Raw genomic sequence first — 16,670 nt, forward strand, 5'->3', positions numbered from 1 at the left:
TATTTGCCTAAATGATGTCTACTGTAGCTAGATAGTCTATTAGGGGTTTTTGCAATCAGGATCACGTCTTCTTTTGACTTTATTCCTGTTCAAACAGCTTTGCATCATGAATTTTGCATTTAAGCTTTAGGAATTCCCTTTGACACATTTCTGGAATCTGACCCAGTTGTAGTTCTCTCTGTCTCTGGGGAGTATCAGGTACCTTATGCACGTGTTGTTTTTACAATTTCTTCAAAACATCCACATGAAGTCATTTTTTAAAAAACACATTTCTTAAGCTTCGTGTTGATTCAGCGAGCTCAGTCACATATGGACTGTGTTTTTGAGTTTAGCCAATGAGGGAGGCTCTGGAGTGAAGTTCATTACATCAAACATGAGGTTAAGCAGAGCCAGATCTCCTGTCATTTAGTGAGGCCATTAAGAAGCACCTACAGCGGTGCTGATGTGAGGTCACTGTGCCACATTTAGCCAGAGCGGAGGTAAGTCAAAGGGTTCGACTGGTGTTTATAGATGTGGAGGTAAAGGGACGAGACAGCATTTAGAGGGTCATGATGAGGTCCTCCCATGTATAAATACACATACTGTAACACACGAACTGTAGATCTTAAGTCATGCATGATACATGTCGTTCCATATCGCTTCCGACCTCTGTGTGTTCAACAAGGGCATGCACTTGACCAAAGTTTTAAATGAAATATAGTGTAAACAGAGGAATCTGAGGTTAAGACAGTGGCTGTGCACAGATAGGGATGGTTTCCTATGATTACTTTAAGTCAGAAACGTAATCATAGAAAACTGGCTCACATTTCCATGTGACTAACTCACTGTTGTGTCTGACAAGAACTCTACTACTTTAGTCTGGGGTGGGGGGCAGGTTCAGCTAATAGATGGCATGATTTTATCACTCAGATGTATTAGCCTCCCTGATGCACTCAAAAGATATGACAGTCACCTTGCCTTCATTGTCAAGTAACTACTTAGTTATTTGTGATTGAACAAGTGGTATCTGTGCTGCTCTTTATCTTTGTATCTACTGCTGAAGCTTGGCAGACACACCCTCAGACCCCTCTCACTACCAAACATACTCAACAAGGTAAATGTAAATGATGTGAGGAAATTGGAAAATGTCGCGGGGAAAATGTGAAATGAAATGTGTTGAAAATGTGGTAGGTGGGTAAAACAAGAACTAAATGACTCATTTTGAAACAAATGTAAATAGCAACTTAGAAGTAGATGTGAGAGTTTGTTCATCAGCTGTTTAGAACCAAAAGAATATTTTTCTTTTGGCTCTAGTATATTGAATACATTTTTGAGAATAATTTTACAGTTTTCAATTCAAGTCTATCTGACATTATATGCAAGCTTATGATAATATCCAGAGGTGTGATTACCCAGACCTCAGCTCAGCAAAAGTCAACATGGGTGACTGATGGCTTTAAGGAATTGTTAAGAAACCCATCAACAAGTTTCTCAACTGTTTAGTGTCACAGAGAGCATTAGGCCGTCATAAATTCCTCCAAATGGCTTAAAAGAGCCTCTTCACATTCCTAAGCTAACGTAAGGTCACAGGTATAAATCATTAAAAACAAATAAAACTTGCTGAGTGGCTGACCATTCCCAGTAGTTTTTTTTAATTTCCATGCAGAACCACTGGCTTCAATCATTCCTTATGAACTGAGCATGTTAAATGTTGAAAGCAATGGTTTAAACCATTTAGTAAAAACTCTCCTTAATTGTCTCCTTTGTCCTTTATTTTATCTTATACCACCAGTTGCATCAGCTAGTTATAAAGTAGAGATTTACTCATTGCTAAATTAAAATGTTCGATGTACGAATGCACTGCAAAAAGCATAGCTAAACTAATTAGCTAAGAAAAATAAACTGCAAAATGCCATGCAACTTGACCCGGTTGCTCCTGGGCCACATCAACTCGCTCACACACCCCCCAACCCCCACCACCACCAGGCAGACATGTGCTCTTAGTTTGGTTGCAACCAGAAGAGGCCACGAGACTACATGACCAGACAGTCACACACTCATGAGCACGATGAGCTAATGCACAAATAATGAAATACACTCTCAGAAGCTTGAAGACACACACATACAGCACTTGTGTTGAGTGAAGATAAAAAGTGGAACCAGTGGTGCGTTGATACATGTGATGTTTCTTGAATCTGTCTTTTAAAAGCTGTGAAGCAGTCACATGGTTTGACATCCCTATCTGTCTTTATATCTATATTTTGGAGAGGAAGCATGTCATAAATGTGAGGGTAGCAGCTGTCGCCTGTCAGATATGGTTTTAGAGTGTGTGCGTGTGTGTGTGTATGTGTGTGTATGTGTGTGTGTGTGTTGCCTGCATGACAAGCAAATGGCAGCCACCATGTCAGGTTGTGGAGAGCCTCACACCCTTTTCATCTCTGTCCAGCTGTCCTCTTTTCCTGTGTTACCCATTTGTAGGACTGCACCTAAGGCACACACACACACGCACGCACGCACGCACGCACACACACACACACACACACACACACACACACACACACACACAAACTGCCAGAAATCACAGTTATCCATGTACGAACAGAAAATGTTGTAATTAACCTTAAAACTCTGTCTCTCAGTCACAGAGTGATGCTGAATCTTACCATGGTTAAGACCTTAGTTTCTCTTCACTCTTCTTCTCTTTTGTACTTTCTGCTTTCGGATGCACTGTGTTTACACTCACTTCCAATGTCTGATAGTAATTGTTTATGGCTCCTTTTTATGAGATTGCTTGGAGGACAAATAAAGGAATTAAGTTGGTCATTAAGCCCTGCAGCTGCCTCGTTCCCTTGTCCATTACATAGCCACTATGTCTCTGTTCTCTCCTCCTCCTCTCTCTGTCTCTCAGCCATGATCTCGTGTTGTCATTGTGGCCATTAAACAACATGGACAGTCAAGAGGAGGGCACATTTAATCTTAAAGTCATTTACTTTATGTCTTTTATCAGTGGCGGTAAACCTTTGTCAAGGTTTACTCCAAAAACAGGCAAAGAAAGATTCAAAAGACACAAGTCAGGATGTTACAGTATCCATGTATCAAAGCCAAGTGGTGGCATTTAGCTGGAAGGAGCTGCTCAAGTAAATTACTTAAAATCTGTTAATTAATAAGCTTGTACAGTGTCTTCCTCACTGCAGCCTGAGGGCCCTTGGCATGTGTTTATCTGTTTGTGTGCGCTCGTGGTTTCACTGCTGCTCTCCCAGGAGGGTGGGGCAGCAGACATATGGCTATAGACAATGATTTTATTGATTCTTTGATCTTCGCATTTTCTCCCTTTTGTCTCTGTTTACCCATTTTGTTTCAGTTTTATTGACCATTTAGAACTTGCTTTCTCTGTTCAGGCAAGTGTCTGTTCTGCTTTAATTTTATTCTTAAGGCCGTAGCTCACAGTTGTGGCCGAGTCTGCTCCGTGTCTGCATCCAGGACAAAAGAAAAATGACTCAACCTTTTATGGTGTAGGGATTTTCTCTGAATTTACAGTAGGGCTGCAACTAACGATTACTTTCATTATTGATTAATTTGGTGATTATTTTCTAGATAAATTCATTCATAATATCTATATATCATTCAATATATATATTTATATACTGTATATTTTAGAAAATAGTGAAAAATGTCTGTTCTATAATATCTGTCAGTCCAAGACGATCTATTCAAATTGCTTGTTTCATTCAACCAACGGTCCATAACCCAAAGGTATTAAATTTTCTGTCATAACTGACAAAGACAAAACATCAAATACTGACAACTGAGAAGCTGGAAACATTCAAAGTTAAAACAATTATCAGAATATCAAAATAGTTACAGCTTGAATTTCTGTTGATCAGCTAATTGATTACACAACTAATTGTGGCACTCTGTATTTTAATATCTTCTAAATATGCCTTTGTAAAGAAAAATTATGCAAATATATTTGTTTACTTTTTGAATAATGGGACCACAGAATCAAAAAATGTCAATTTGTTAGATTTTTCTTTCGCATTTAGTTGATTATTCTTTGTTCAGCAGTGCTCCATGCATTGCCACTCCCCAGTCTTGCTTTTACTGAATTAGCATTGCTGATCATAGCAGTTGAGAAGTGCTGTCAGGGGGCTTGGTTCCCTCCAAATTTTCTGCCACTCGCAGCACAACGTGCAGCTCATGTTTAATCATAAAAACCATTAGGTGTTTGAGTGGGTGGGTCATTTGCATCGATGGCCGCATAATTACCTGAAGGAGTTAAAAAGGGTCGATATTGATATGTGGAGACGTGAGCCACTTAATCAATTTCTCAGTCGATCACATTCTCAACAAGCAAGGACACATAGATCTAATGAGCAGCAGTAAAAGTGGGAAGCTCAGTGAAGATAATACAGAGTTGATGTTTCATTTATTTGATTTTAACAGCCTTTGGTTGTTTGCTGTTGGTCCGAAGAACACCAAGAACTGAAACCTCCAGGGGGAGCATCATCCTCCGATCTGCCAGTGTGATTAATCTGCTCATTGCCTTCTTTGTTGTTTGGCCATAACTCAATTCCCTCTCTTGTTTGCAAAACTGCCCTAAGCTCTGGAGGGCGGATCTGGCTGCAGCAAACTGAATCTCCCAGCTTGTAACTCAGTATTACCCTCAGTGACCAGACCTCGCCCTACTTCTCCGACCAGTCATTAAAGCCTCATGTTGCCTGTTGCTCTGGTCACATCAAAAACACAGTGAATTTCCTGCCCTCGAGTGTTTTCTCTCTGGATCAGAGAACAATCTATTTGACATCCTAGTACGTCAGTTTTTCACTCAGTGCACTGTGTTGTTTCCAGGAAACAAATTGAACAATGTTTATTTATAAGTATTCATGTGGTTTTTCTTTCACAGGTCGCAGGGGAACAGAAATATCACCCAGAATGCTTCACCTGTCTGAACTGCAGGGCATTCATCGGTGATGGAGACACATATGCTCTGGTGGAGAGATCCAAACTCTACTGGTGAGCCTCAAGCACTTTATAATAAAAACACATACACACTGTCAAAATCAAACCAGACTGTAACCTTTCTTTAGTGACTGCAGAACTGAGCCAAACACATTTTGAGGTGCTTTGCTTTGTGTGCTGAATTTTCCCCTAATTTACCCAACTATTACTTGTTTTAGTTAGTTCTAATTCCCTCCTCTGCCACAAGCTAATCCACTTGAAACCCCTTTGAAGTTCAAATAAAACCACAAAAAAACTTACAAGAAGCCAAAGCTGCTGTTGACTGACAAAATCTTAAATTTATGCAGCTCATTTTGGACTTCAAAGTACTTGTTGCCAACATTACAAAATGTGGTGACAACTGACAATGCATGGTGGAAAATCACAGCAAAAACACTTTTAACACGGATATCTGAGTTTATGGTTTAAAATTTGGTGGATTGCAGGATTTTCTGCACTAAATGTTCTGTGCAGATACACATACAAGAAACTACTCTAAATACAAATGTCTACAGCTGGTGACAGAGATGTACTGAAGGAAATCAGTACATCTGATCAAAGTAGATAATTTGTTTAAAATATAAACTCAGGTGCAGACTCAGTGTCGGTGTCTTTATCAGTAAACTTGCAGATTCAAATCAGGAACATTATGAACATCATTAGTCTCTCACAGGTCTTATTCTGTGTCTGTTTCAGGTTCAGGTTGTTCTTGAGCTGTGTAGCTCCAGGGATGCGCAAGTGAGACTGTTGTAAGCCTCGGGCTTACGACAGGCTAAAAACAGTGTTTAATGTGAAACAAGCTGCACGACACAGCAGAGCCAGACTGGGTTGATTCAGGCAAGAGCAGGAAGGACTATCAGCAATTACATAAATTGCTCATCTGATAGAGGTGAAGCATAAATGAGAGAGTGAAGTGTGCTCTGTGTTGTGTAGAAAGGAAGGTCATTCAGATTAAGTTTCACCACTGGTGTGTTAGTTTAAATCACTTCATAGTTATTTCATGAGTTATTCTTAAATTCCCAGCGTTCTTCGTATTTTGGGGGAAAATGGTCTTGTTTGTAAACCAGAGTTATGAAACAGATCTTGACTCATCAGAGGTCACGCTGACCTTCAAACCTGAACAATGACTGCACAGTGTTTTCCCAAGCTGAGCTAAAGTAACATCTCGTCAACAACATGTGATGCTGTAAAAACTGTTGTAATGAGAACTTCTTGTTCCTCTTATTATTGGATGGACAGTTTTAGAGCCAGAAACCTCACAAGGATTCCCATTTTCTGTACTTAGTTTTTTTTAACTTCCCTCCTACTTTCCATCCATCATTCCCTCCCTCATCTGTTATTCCTCTTTCTCTCCGGCTCCAGTGGTCACTGTTACTACCAGACCATCGTCACCCCGGTGTCGCTGCCGGACTCACCATGTTCAAGAATCCCTCACACGGTCACGCTGGTGTCCATCCCAGCTTCCGCCGAGGGCAACAACGGACGCAGAGGACGCGGTTTCTCTGTGGCCATCGACCAGCCGCTCAGCCCGACCAGCGGCTTCAGCCCCGATCATGGACACACTGTCAGGGTCTCCCAGTGAGTCTGTCTGTCCGTTTTTGTGTGCGTCTGCATATTTTGTGGATGTCATTTTGTGTTTGCGTAACAAAGAAAAAGTGCAAACAAAAGCACAATTTGGAAATGAAGAGGAAAGGGAGAGTAAGAGAGGTCAGTATGGTGGAGCACAAAAGATGAAGGAGGCAGGATTCAAAAATGGAGGACAGGGTGACAGATGAGATTCATTTAAAATGTATAATCGAGTGGAAGGGAGAGGAAATGAACAGAAGTCTAAGTCACTGTTATTCAAATGAGTTGAGAAAGGTGCCTGAGGAGTTCTTTCTAATTTTTTTTTTGTTCCCATTGTTCTTCTTTATCCAGGGTGGACGCAGACTGCATCAGTCCAGATGTGAAAAATTCCATTCATGTTGGAGATAGGATCCTGGAAATCAATGGGACACCCATTCATAATGTTCCTCTGGATGAGGTATTCACCACAGTGTTCCTATGTCATTATCACTGAAATATTATACTTTATTGTAAATATGCAAATGAAACCATTGTGTACTGAATTTTTGTATCACTGAGGGGGGAAAAGTAATGGTGTAATATTTACCACAGCTAACCAGCTGTTTTACTCTTAGTGTTTTCTAGGAAATGACCACTTTCATTTTCTCTATTGTGACGGTCAGTAAATAGAAGTAGAACAGTTACATACAGGAACTGACTTATTAAGAGGGCAAAGGAAACAAAAAGTTAATGCTTTTAGTTTAAACCAGTTTAATTCTCTTTGATCTCCCGAATATACCTGCATTACTAATGGTTTATCAGGTAACCAAAAATTCATCCATGCTAAAGGCACTACGCAGCAGAAGTTAATGTTTCATCTCATTCTGACCTCAGATCAAACTGAGCATTATAAAGCTTGACTTCATCCATTAGACCATTTTTTTCAGCTGTAAGAAAGATCTCTGCTGTTCTAATTTTGGACTGACCAGCCCATCTAAAAAAAAGAAAAAAACCCTCATCCTCTCCAGATCGACCTGCTGATCCAGGAGACGAGCCGGCTGCTGCAGCTCACCATTGAACACGACCCTCACAGTCAGGGGCAGGAGGGAGGCTCCTCAGAGGCTGAAGAGCAGGTGGACGGCCCCCTCTCCACCCCTCTGTCTGAGGGGCCCAGCCCCATCCTGCCCATCACCCAGCCACCCAACCCCGACATCAGCAACCTGAGATCCCGCATCATCACGTAAGAAATATAAACAGATTTAGTGCCTTAGTGCAGTACTCAGCTTTACTGTAGGCTTTTACTTTTATTGCACTGTATGAAATGCAAACATTTAAATCACTGTTATAATCTGGTGATAAATGTTATTGCTCAACCTATAGTTGTGTCATCAGGAAAGGCAGCAGTTTCACCTATGTATGTATTGTAATGACTAACATTACTGAAGAGCATGAGCAAGTGTAAAACACCTTTTACACTTTATCTTCAAAGTGTATGATTTCACTCTTTACATTGCTCAATAGTGTATTGATTAAATATTTGATTTCCAAAAAAGTATTTTATGATATTCCTCTCCTCACCCTCTAAGCATGTACTGTATCTGCCCTCAATAAGAATGAAGTCAGATGAAAATTTCCAAATGAGATCATCGCAGCAGTGAAAAATAATCAAATATTCTGCTCCCCTATTCTTCATCCCTTCCTTTGCCGTGCCCTCTTCCTCTCTATTTTTCTCTTTCCTTCTGTCCTCACCCCATCTGTCTCCCCTCTCACCCTCCAGGCGGAGCTACAGCATTGATAAGTCACCAGGCTCCAGCAATGCAGCGTCCCCCATCTCCCAGAGGAAGGATATGAATCGATCAGAGTCGCTCCGTGTCGTTTCAAACCGGACGCACCGCATCTTCCGCCCATCTGACCTCATCCACGGAGAGGTGCTGGGAAAGGGCTGCTTTGGACAAGCCATAAAGGTAGATTTGGGGATTTAAGAGCCACTGCCATTGTATTTTCATGTGCAGCATTCAATATAGTAATACTTAAGAAGTCCTGAAGATGGCAGCATTGAAATAACTAAGGGGGAGGGTAAATGTTTGTGGTTTTAACACATCTTGGACTTTTCAAAATTCTCATGCTGTCATTCAGGAGGGGGATTGACAGTGTCACAACCAAATGTTTATGGTTAATATTGCTTCAGACTAATGTCTCCCAGCTGCTTGCACAACTTGACTTGTTGCATCATTGTGTGTGGTTATAGGTGACCCACAGGGAGACAGGGGAGGTGATGGTAATGAAGGAGTTGATACGCTTTGATGATGAGACACAGAAAACATTCCTGAAAGAGGTGAGTGGACGAGGACAATCCCAGATGTTACATCATTAAGGAGCATAGCATTTAGAGTCTTTATCTGAGATCAAAAACTGTATGTTCATAATCAATAACAACATAAGTTTAGTCAAAAATTAGTGATGATTTAGTCCAGGTGTTCAAATGGGAGCAGCAAGTACCCAAAAGTTAGTGAAGCAGGTTTAAATTCCTGGACCAGCTGGGAAAATGTGTCCTGAAAAAGTGAAAGAAAAAAAGATTTTGTGCTTGACCAAGAGCTGATGTTTGTGGTTAAAATTAGCTCCTCTGTGTGAATGTAGGGCATGAGTGAATAAAAAAAGGAAGAGTTTTCTTGGCTGAATAAATGAAAGGAAAATACATAAAATTATCTCTGATATAGGACAAAAGGGAGTGTTATTATAACCCTTTCTTCCAAAAGTGAGGGATGAGCAGAAGTCATTTTACCTCCCACACAAAGCTTCATCTCTCTCCTGTCCTTCCATTAATTTCAAAAGATAACGATAATGATTCATGAATAGATGTTGAAACTTCTGTGAGTGTTTTTGAGTTATTGTTACCCTTAAAGTGGGACTAAAGTACGCCTGATGTTCCTGTTTGATGTCTAGTATCGTAGACTCATTCATCTAGTTAACAGCCTTCTAATTAAGACGTTTGAAGTTTGCAAAAAATGTTCTCCTGTGGTTGTGTGTATGTACTGTATGTGGGGGGTTTTAGTTTTACTATTCGGTTACAATAATACTGAGTCTTTGCTTTGTAATTGGTCTGGATGATGGCAGAGTAAAAGAGGCGGCTGTAAAACAAACCCCGACCACAGTTAAGCATGATTATTACTCCCATTGGATGTTTGTTTGTAGGTGGCCCACGTCCCCACATTACTGATTCTCCTGTGATTCACAGCCTCTGTGGTGTAGATTACACAAGAATGCACCAAACATTTCAAAGACATTATGAGACATGGATGGTAATATTCCAGGTTTACATGTGTGTGGACGACTTGCTTCCTCCTTCACAGCCCAGTCTACATGGAGGGAATTGTTTTAAGAGGTGTCAGAGTAGTGCTCTGAGCAGCACATGTAACCTCTTAAACCACACTTGCAGCACTGAACTATGCAGGAAGCTTCTCTGTTGCCTTTAAAATTAGAATAAATAGGAAAAGTAACAGCAGGAATTAACTTGACTGTGTAGTCACAACAGGAGTCAGGCTAAGACAGCTTTTGTTTTACTGGTATTATCGATATTTGGTTAAAAAAAACAACCAGTTGAAACTGAGATCAAGATGTTAGCTTTTGAAACAATAATGTATGGCTGATGCATTGGACAGTGTGTAAAAATGCTCAACGCTGTTTCATCAGGTGAAAGTCATGCGTTGTCTGGATCACCCCAACGTGCTCAAGTTCATCGGAGTCCTCTACAAGGACAAGAGACTCAACTTCATCGCAGAGTACATCAAAGGAGGCACCTTGAGGGAAATCATCAAGAAAATGGTGAGAGCCGAGTGGTGTGCCTGCAGGACTATGTGTGTTTCCTGTTCAGTATTCAACATGCGTGGGGAAGGCCTTTTAGAAACTGAGAGAATGGTCTTGCATATGTGATTTATCAGCAGCACTGAAGACAATGACATATAATTGTGTTTTCTTTTTCTTTTTTTTTGGGCTGACAGGACGGCAACTATCCCTGGAACCAGCGTGTTAGTTTTGCCAAGGACATAGCTGCTGGGATGGTGAGTTCAAAGACCTAAAAAGTGCATGTGACTGTAGTACTTTAAACTATCAAAAACTGTAGGTTTGGTTGCCTGTGAATCTAAATAAGGCAGCAAAATTTCTTGTCGAGTACATCATTAAGGGAAGGTGCATTGCTTCCTGTTAGCTTTACTGCTGCCTCCCTCTAGTGGTCATGTTAGTGAGCTACAACACTGGAGTTCATAGTGTGCACAATCTTTTCCTTTCCCCTCTATGGAAATGGAAATTACAGTATGAATTCCTGCTGGATTAGACCATGGGTTCTTAATGTTTTCCCTTGATATGACCACAATGATGAATGTGGTGCGTGACTGGATTATTGTATTTACAACACGAGCTACTTTAGATGAAATAAGGCAGGATTGTTCCTCTTGGCATGGGTTTAAGATTACCACTAAAGGCTTCTATTTTTTCTGTTTGTTTTTTTATTCTTCCTGTCTTTCTGTCCTCTTCTGTCTGTCTGTCTATCTGTCATTCAGTCATATCTGCATTCCATGAACATAATCCACCGGGACCTGAACTCACACAACTGTCTAGTCCGAGAGGTAAGAACTTGTGTACTCCTGTACATTTAAAGTCTGTGCTTGTGGACATACCTGTGCATATACAGTATGTTTTCTTTGAGGATTTAACGCAGTGCACCTGTCATTCATTGGGGCCATTCAGACACAGAAATAAAGGAGGGCTTTGTTAGCAGTAGCTATAAGAGACTTAGCCTTCTTCAAACACGCCCCATACAAGTGACTTGTATTGGAAACTTCCAGCTTACTCTACTCAAACAGAAAGATCATTATACATGTGTCACATGAAAACAAAAGTTTGTATTGTAGAGCTCACATCTGAGGTTTTTTTCTTCTCTAAGAGAAACTAGAAGCTTGGAGTTGTAATTTAAGCTTTGTAAACTGGTGTTTTAAACACTGCTGTTACTTTGAAGCTATTATCTTTCTTGTCACTCTCTTGCAGTAACAGGCATCTTGTAGCTTAACATTAATTCTCTATGGCATGTTTAATTTTCTTTGTGTAGAACAACACAGTGGTAGTGGCGGACTTCGGGCTGGCTCGACTCATGATCGATGACAAGCATGAGGAGAAGTTGTCACAGGGCAAACTGCCAGGTCTGAAGAAGCCCGACCGCAGGAAGAGGTACACTGTGGTGGGAAACCCTTACTGGATGGCTCCTGAGATGATCCACGGTATGATATCCTGGGACACTTGTGCCCCTGGTTTTTCAGGAAAACCTAGATACCAGTTTATTCAATTACACCCAACCACTTCAGTAGTACTGCAGTAACTTCAGTGCTACAGTTGTTGACTGTGTATGGTATTTCTTCTAAATACTGAAAACATTTGTCCTCTTTCCTTCGCAGGGAAGAGTTATGATGAGAGAGTGGACATCTTTTCCTTTGGTATCATGCTCTGTGAGGTAAGTGAGGGTCACCCCTCCCTGTAGTAATAAAAACCTAGTCATACATTTAGGATTTGAGAGAGGTTATTATTTGATTAATAAAATCAAAAAAGACTTGTAATTTCTTAAATGCTTTCACTGTTTATTTGGAATAAATGTGGCAAAATTATAAAACAGGGTTAGCTGTTTGTTCCAAACTAATATGATTAACTGTCTCTTGTAAAAGTTGCTTTCCTTGTCGCTTGACATTAAATCCTTTACACTAAAGTAAAAGCTGTTTACTGCCTGAATGAAAATCCAGCCTCAAAGTGTGGCAGGAGTTGGGCCTGGCCTTATACCATCCACAGTTTGGTTCAGTCACTTGAAAGTCCCCAGAATATGACTTCCCCAGATGGACACCATTAGCAAGCCAATGGTGCAGGGATTAGAGAGAGCAGAAAAACAAAGTTGTCTTCATGTGGCTTCTGAAAGGCAGGCAGACTGTAGTTGTGGTCTGTTGGGAACGATCAGCTACAGTTTGGAGGGTTTACTGTTTTTCAGCAGACCTCCCTTTGCTTCTCCTGTGACAGTTCCAGCTTCAACTCCTCTTCTTCTTTCTCTCTTTGATTTTCTTGCTCCCTCCAGATAATTGGCAGGGTGAACGCAGACCCAGACTACCTCCCAAGGGCAATGGACTTCGGACTGAACGTGTCTGGTTTCCTGGAGCACTACTGTCCCCAAGATTGTCCCCAAGCCTTCTTCCCCATGGCTGCTGTGTGCTGTGACCTTGATGCAGACAAACGGTGAGGCATCTACAAGACATTCACACTCAAATGTTACTCTACCTAAAGGGACAGTACTGAACTGTCCTCTTAATTATGTCAAAAAACTATGAATATGATATGAATATGAATATAAATAAACCTAACCCTAGCCCTTCTTTCTTAATCCTTAAGCCCTGCTTTCTCCAAGCTGGAGGAGTGGCTGGAGAACCTGAAGATGCACTTGGACATTGGTCTGCCCCTGGTGTCTGAACTGGACCAGCTGCACAAGGCCTTCTGGGAGAATCACAGCATCACGCGCCCTGAAAACGGCCTGCACACCCACCCCGAACAGCCGGAGCAGGACTGAACGCAACAGGGGGAGTGGGGAAGTTTGAGTTAACGTCGCCAGGGCAGCGAACGCCTGCCTCAGGTGGTGCAGTGGCTGGAGGAGTCATATAAATACCCCTCCATGTTTGAAGTAGATGCAGGGGGGCTCAGGCTTAATGGACAGACTCAGGGGGAAAATGTGGATGTGAAAAGCCACCTGTGCAAGATGCACACACACACACATTCAAAGTCAAATCAAGGGACATTAACTACGATAGCTAGATTCTGCTGCACCCGAAGCTAAAGTAGAACATGTCATATGCAATCAGACCCGACCTTCAAATCATGACTCAGCTCCTGAATCATGTAGATTTAACATTAGTGGTCATTCAAGAATACTTACTGTAGTTACTGTAATATGTATATTCATGAGTATAAAGTAGTCCAAAAAACAAGGCACAAAGCAAACCTTCAGCCTCCTCACTTTGGGCCTCTACAGAGTACATTGTGCAGTGTGTGTGTGTGTGTGTGCAGGTGTTTTCTGTGTGAGTTTGGTTTGATTTTGCTTTTTGGTTTGGATCTCAAAACTGAACTTACGAAAAGTGCAATGGAGAGGGGCCCGTCTGCCACTCGAGGCACAGAGAGGTTAAGATCAACTTGCTGTCCACTTGTACAAGTCAAACAAATCATTTCAAGCTTTAAATAGCTCACTGAAGAGTGCATGACTGTAAATAATGCTGTCAGGTCAGATCCTGGTTCATCGTGTCCCTCTGACCTCAGACCTACTTCTGTGTGTGTGTGTGTGTGTGTGTCACTGCCCCTCTCCTTCATTTATCGTGTAGCACTGACTTAACACTGAGGTACACATCTCTGGCATAAATTTGGTACATTGTCTCCACAATTTTAAGACCTATTTGTGTATCTCATTAAAATTCATGTGGCATCTTCACTCATGAATTCAAACCAGTGTACATAGCTGGCCACGTTGTAAATGTTTTAAATATTGTAAATGTAAATGACATATTTTATATACGTATGCGACATTGCCATATTTTTATTGGCCGACCAGTTGAAATTAAGGAGAGTAAGTTTGACTGCAGTTAAAAGGGCACAGCTGAAAGTTATATTGGTTTTTTTTTTTTGTCTTTTTTTTTTTTATTGGCTTTGGGGTTTTTTTGTTGTTTTCTTCTACATTCTCAACACTGTGGCAGGTTAGAGGCTTTTAAGGTTTGAGAAATGAGGAATCTTAAAACCATAAAACATCTCCAACCCTCAGTTCAAGCTCAGTAAATGTTACATTCTGTCATTTTGCTCCATCAAAAAAGCATTTCTGAACATTTGATCTACCCTCTTGGAGTTTTCATATAGCCATAGGTGTGTGCTGCATACTGGACCATCAGTAAGGGTTTACTGCCCTTTTAAACTTACAGACCTGAATCTAAATATTATGATGAACTCAAATTATATACTATATGATGATTTTGAGGGCAATCGATGTTATTAATTATTCATCTCATGTACTGTACAGTAGTTCAGGTGTGGGGATAATATCGCCAGGTACTGTCTCATCATGTCAGCTGTCTGTCCACCTATCTGTCTCTCCTCCTGTGGATGACCCACTGTTTGTTTACATGTAAATACTAACTGTAAATATCACTGGATATACGTGTCTGTCCTTACATCTGTCTGCGTGCATTGCATAGATATGCGCACTCCTCAGAAATAATCTCTTCCACTGGTCAGTTTTCTCTCTTGCACCTTTCTGTCTCTAATGTAAAAACCTTTCTTTTTCTTTTTCTTTTTTTTTTTTAATTCTCTGCTGTTGTTTTCACGAGCTGCATGATGTACTACGTAGGTCTGTTCAGCTTCCAAACCCAGCTATTTTTGTCTCTAAATATTGTGATTTTAACTAAGAAAACAAAGAACGAAAGACAAAAAAAGTCAACAGAGAATGCCAGGCTAAAAAGGACATGAGAAAAAACCCCCACAGCATTTGTTGTTTTTATATATAACCACTGAAATCTTTTTGTATAGATCTGAGTACTTTAATTTGCACTATATTACCAAATGGCTGGTTGAAGCCATGTTTATTAATTTCCTCTCTTGGGCTACTTGTGATAAGGAAATAAATTATGTCGGTTCAGGTTGATATATGAATGCAAGACACTGATAGAGCCTTTCAACTGTAAAAATGGGATCTGGGGAATTTATCCTCTTGATAGCAAACTGGACCATGTGATCATGATTGAATTATCTACATCTGTGGCAATATTGATTATATTTTCCATTTTCAAGTAAAAGTCTCCAAAATCCTTAAAGTACTGTCATGTCCAGTTGAGTAGCTCATAAGGGGCAAGGTTTTCCAGTCTTTGCTGCCAAGGGGATATGATGTCCCAGCTCTGCCTGCTGCCTACAGACTGGTCCTTTGTGAAAGATGTTCTGTGTTGTTTCTGACTGCTTAGTTTCATATGTGATGCCCACAGAGGCTGCAACCACTGCTGGTCCTTCTGACAACAGAGCACTTAAACTGGCCTGTCTCACCTCTCACCTCCTCATCACACTCTTTTGGCTCAGGGCCGTACTTTTCTGGAGCTTACATCACAATTCAGTTAATTCAGCAGCTTTTTAGGAAAGCAGTACTCAACAGTAACAGTGAGACTCAAAGAGCATGTAACCTTCTGTCAATATATAGGCTGATAACACAAAATACGCTTCTGTAAAACAAGCCCCTCCTGGTTGATGTGTTCGTCCGTGGGCATGTACTGTACATGAGCGGCTTTGCCATGTTTCTGTCTCCATTCCTGTCTGAGCCATGTTGAGCATGTTAGATGTGTCTGTGAGGACGTGTTGATCATCAATGAGAATGTTTCAGCAGCACTTCTTTGCAAAGGATCGTTACCTCTGAACAATGCTGTGCCTTTGTTGTAAGCTAGCCTTGCCAACGACTCGAAAAACGTGAACTGATTTCCTTTTTTAATGTATCATAAGTGCAAGCCTGATTCAAGTGGATTGAATATCATTGCTGATACTATGTTGTATGAGATTTCACCTTGTTCTGTACCATATTTATATTTTCCAGATCTCCATCGTCAGTTTTTATATTTTAATATTATATTTCTTTTTTTGTCTTATTTAATTTTTTACACAAGCTGTGAAAACAATTCTGCACTTTAATCCTGAACATGAACATTTAGACTCTGAGGAGGCGACTGTTTTTTTTTTTCTTTTGTCACAGCTAAAAATAAAACTGTTGCTCCTTAAACAAATCAAAGACTCAAAGTGTTTGTTCATTAATGATGTTTCTCTCAGTCACTGTTAGTCCATTACACCTCAGTAACACACTCATCATTTGCTTTTTTTCCACTACTGAGGCAAACACATTGGGCTACATTAAAGTGGTTAAAACGTTGCTTGCTTCTGTTCAAAAAAAAAAAAAAAAGATGGTGAATTCATTAGAAATATGTGTACAAATCAACCACAAGATGTCACTATCTATCTCTGCTTTTCGTTTTCATGATGAAACAAAAAGGATAATAATCTCATGCAGTATAGTCAAAAAACACAGCTGCTCTGATTTCCCTTCCATGTATACAATA

The 16,670-nt window shown here is 40.5% G+C and overlaps 1 protein-coding gene across 3 annotated transcripts in view; it reads left to right on the forward strand.

Annotated features, from left to right (window-relative positions):
- The window catches only part of limk1a (LIM domain kinase 1a), a 51,365-nt gene extending 35,065 nt beyond the window's left edge, over positions 1-16,300 (forward strand). For all 3 annotated transcript variants that reach the window (XM_041045585.1, XM_041045586.1, XM_041045587.1), the window contains 13 exons: positions 4,883-4,992; positions 6,340-6,555; positions 6,895-7,000; positions 7,551-7,762; positions 8,300-8,486; positions 8,771-8,857; positions 10,213-10,344; positions 10,521-10,580; positions 11,079-11,144; positions 11,624-11,792; positions 11,967-12,022; positions 12,629-12,786; positions 12,940-16,300. In XM_041045585.1, the coding sequence (XP_040901519.1) occupies positions 4,883-4,992; positions 6,340-6,555; positions 6,895-7,000; positions 7,551-7,762; positions 8,300-8,486; positions 8,771-8,857; positions 10,213-10,344; positions 10,521-10,580; positions 11,079-11,144; positions 11,624-11,792; positions 11,967-12,022; positions 12,629-12,786; positions 12,940-13,114 (1,734 nt within the window). In that variant the 3' untranslated portion in view covers positions 13,115-16,300. The remainder of the gene's footprint in view (positions 1-4,882; positions 4,993-6,339; positions 6,556-6,894; positions 7,001-7,550; positions 7,763-8,299; positions 8,487-8,770; positions 8,858-10,212; positions 10,345-10,520; positions 10,581-11,078; positions 11,145-11,623; positions 11,793-11,966; positions 12,023-12,628; positions 12,787-12,939) is intronic.
- Positions 16,301-16,670: the final 370 nt, after the last annotated feature.

The sequence above is a fragment of the Toxotes jaculatrix genome, chromosome 9 (assembly GCF_017976425.1).
Source record: "Toxotes jaculatrix isolate fToxJac2 chromosome 9, fToxJac2.pri, whole genome shotgun sequence".
Classification (NCBI taxonomy): domain Eukaryota; kingdom Metazoa; phylum Chordata; class Actinopteri; family Toxotidae; genus Toxotes; species Toxotes jaculatrix.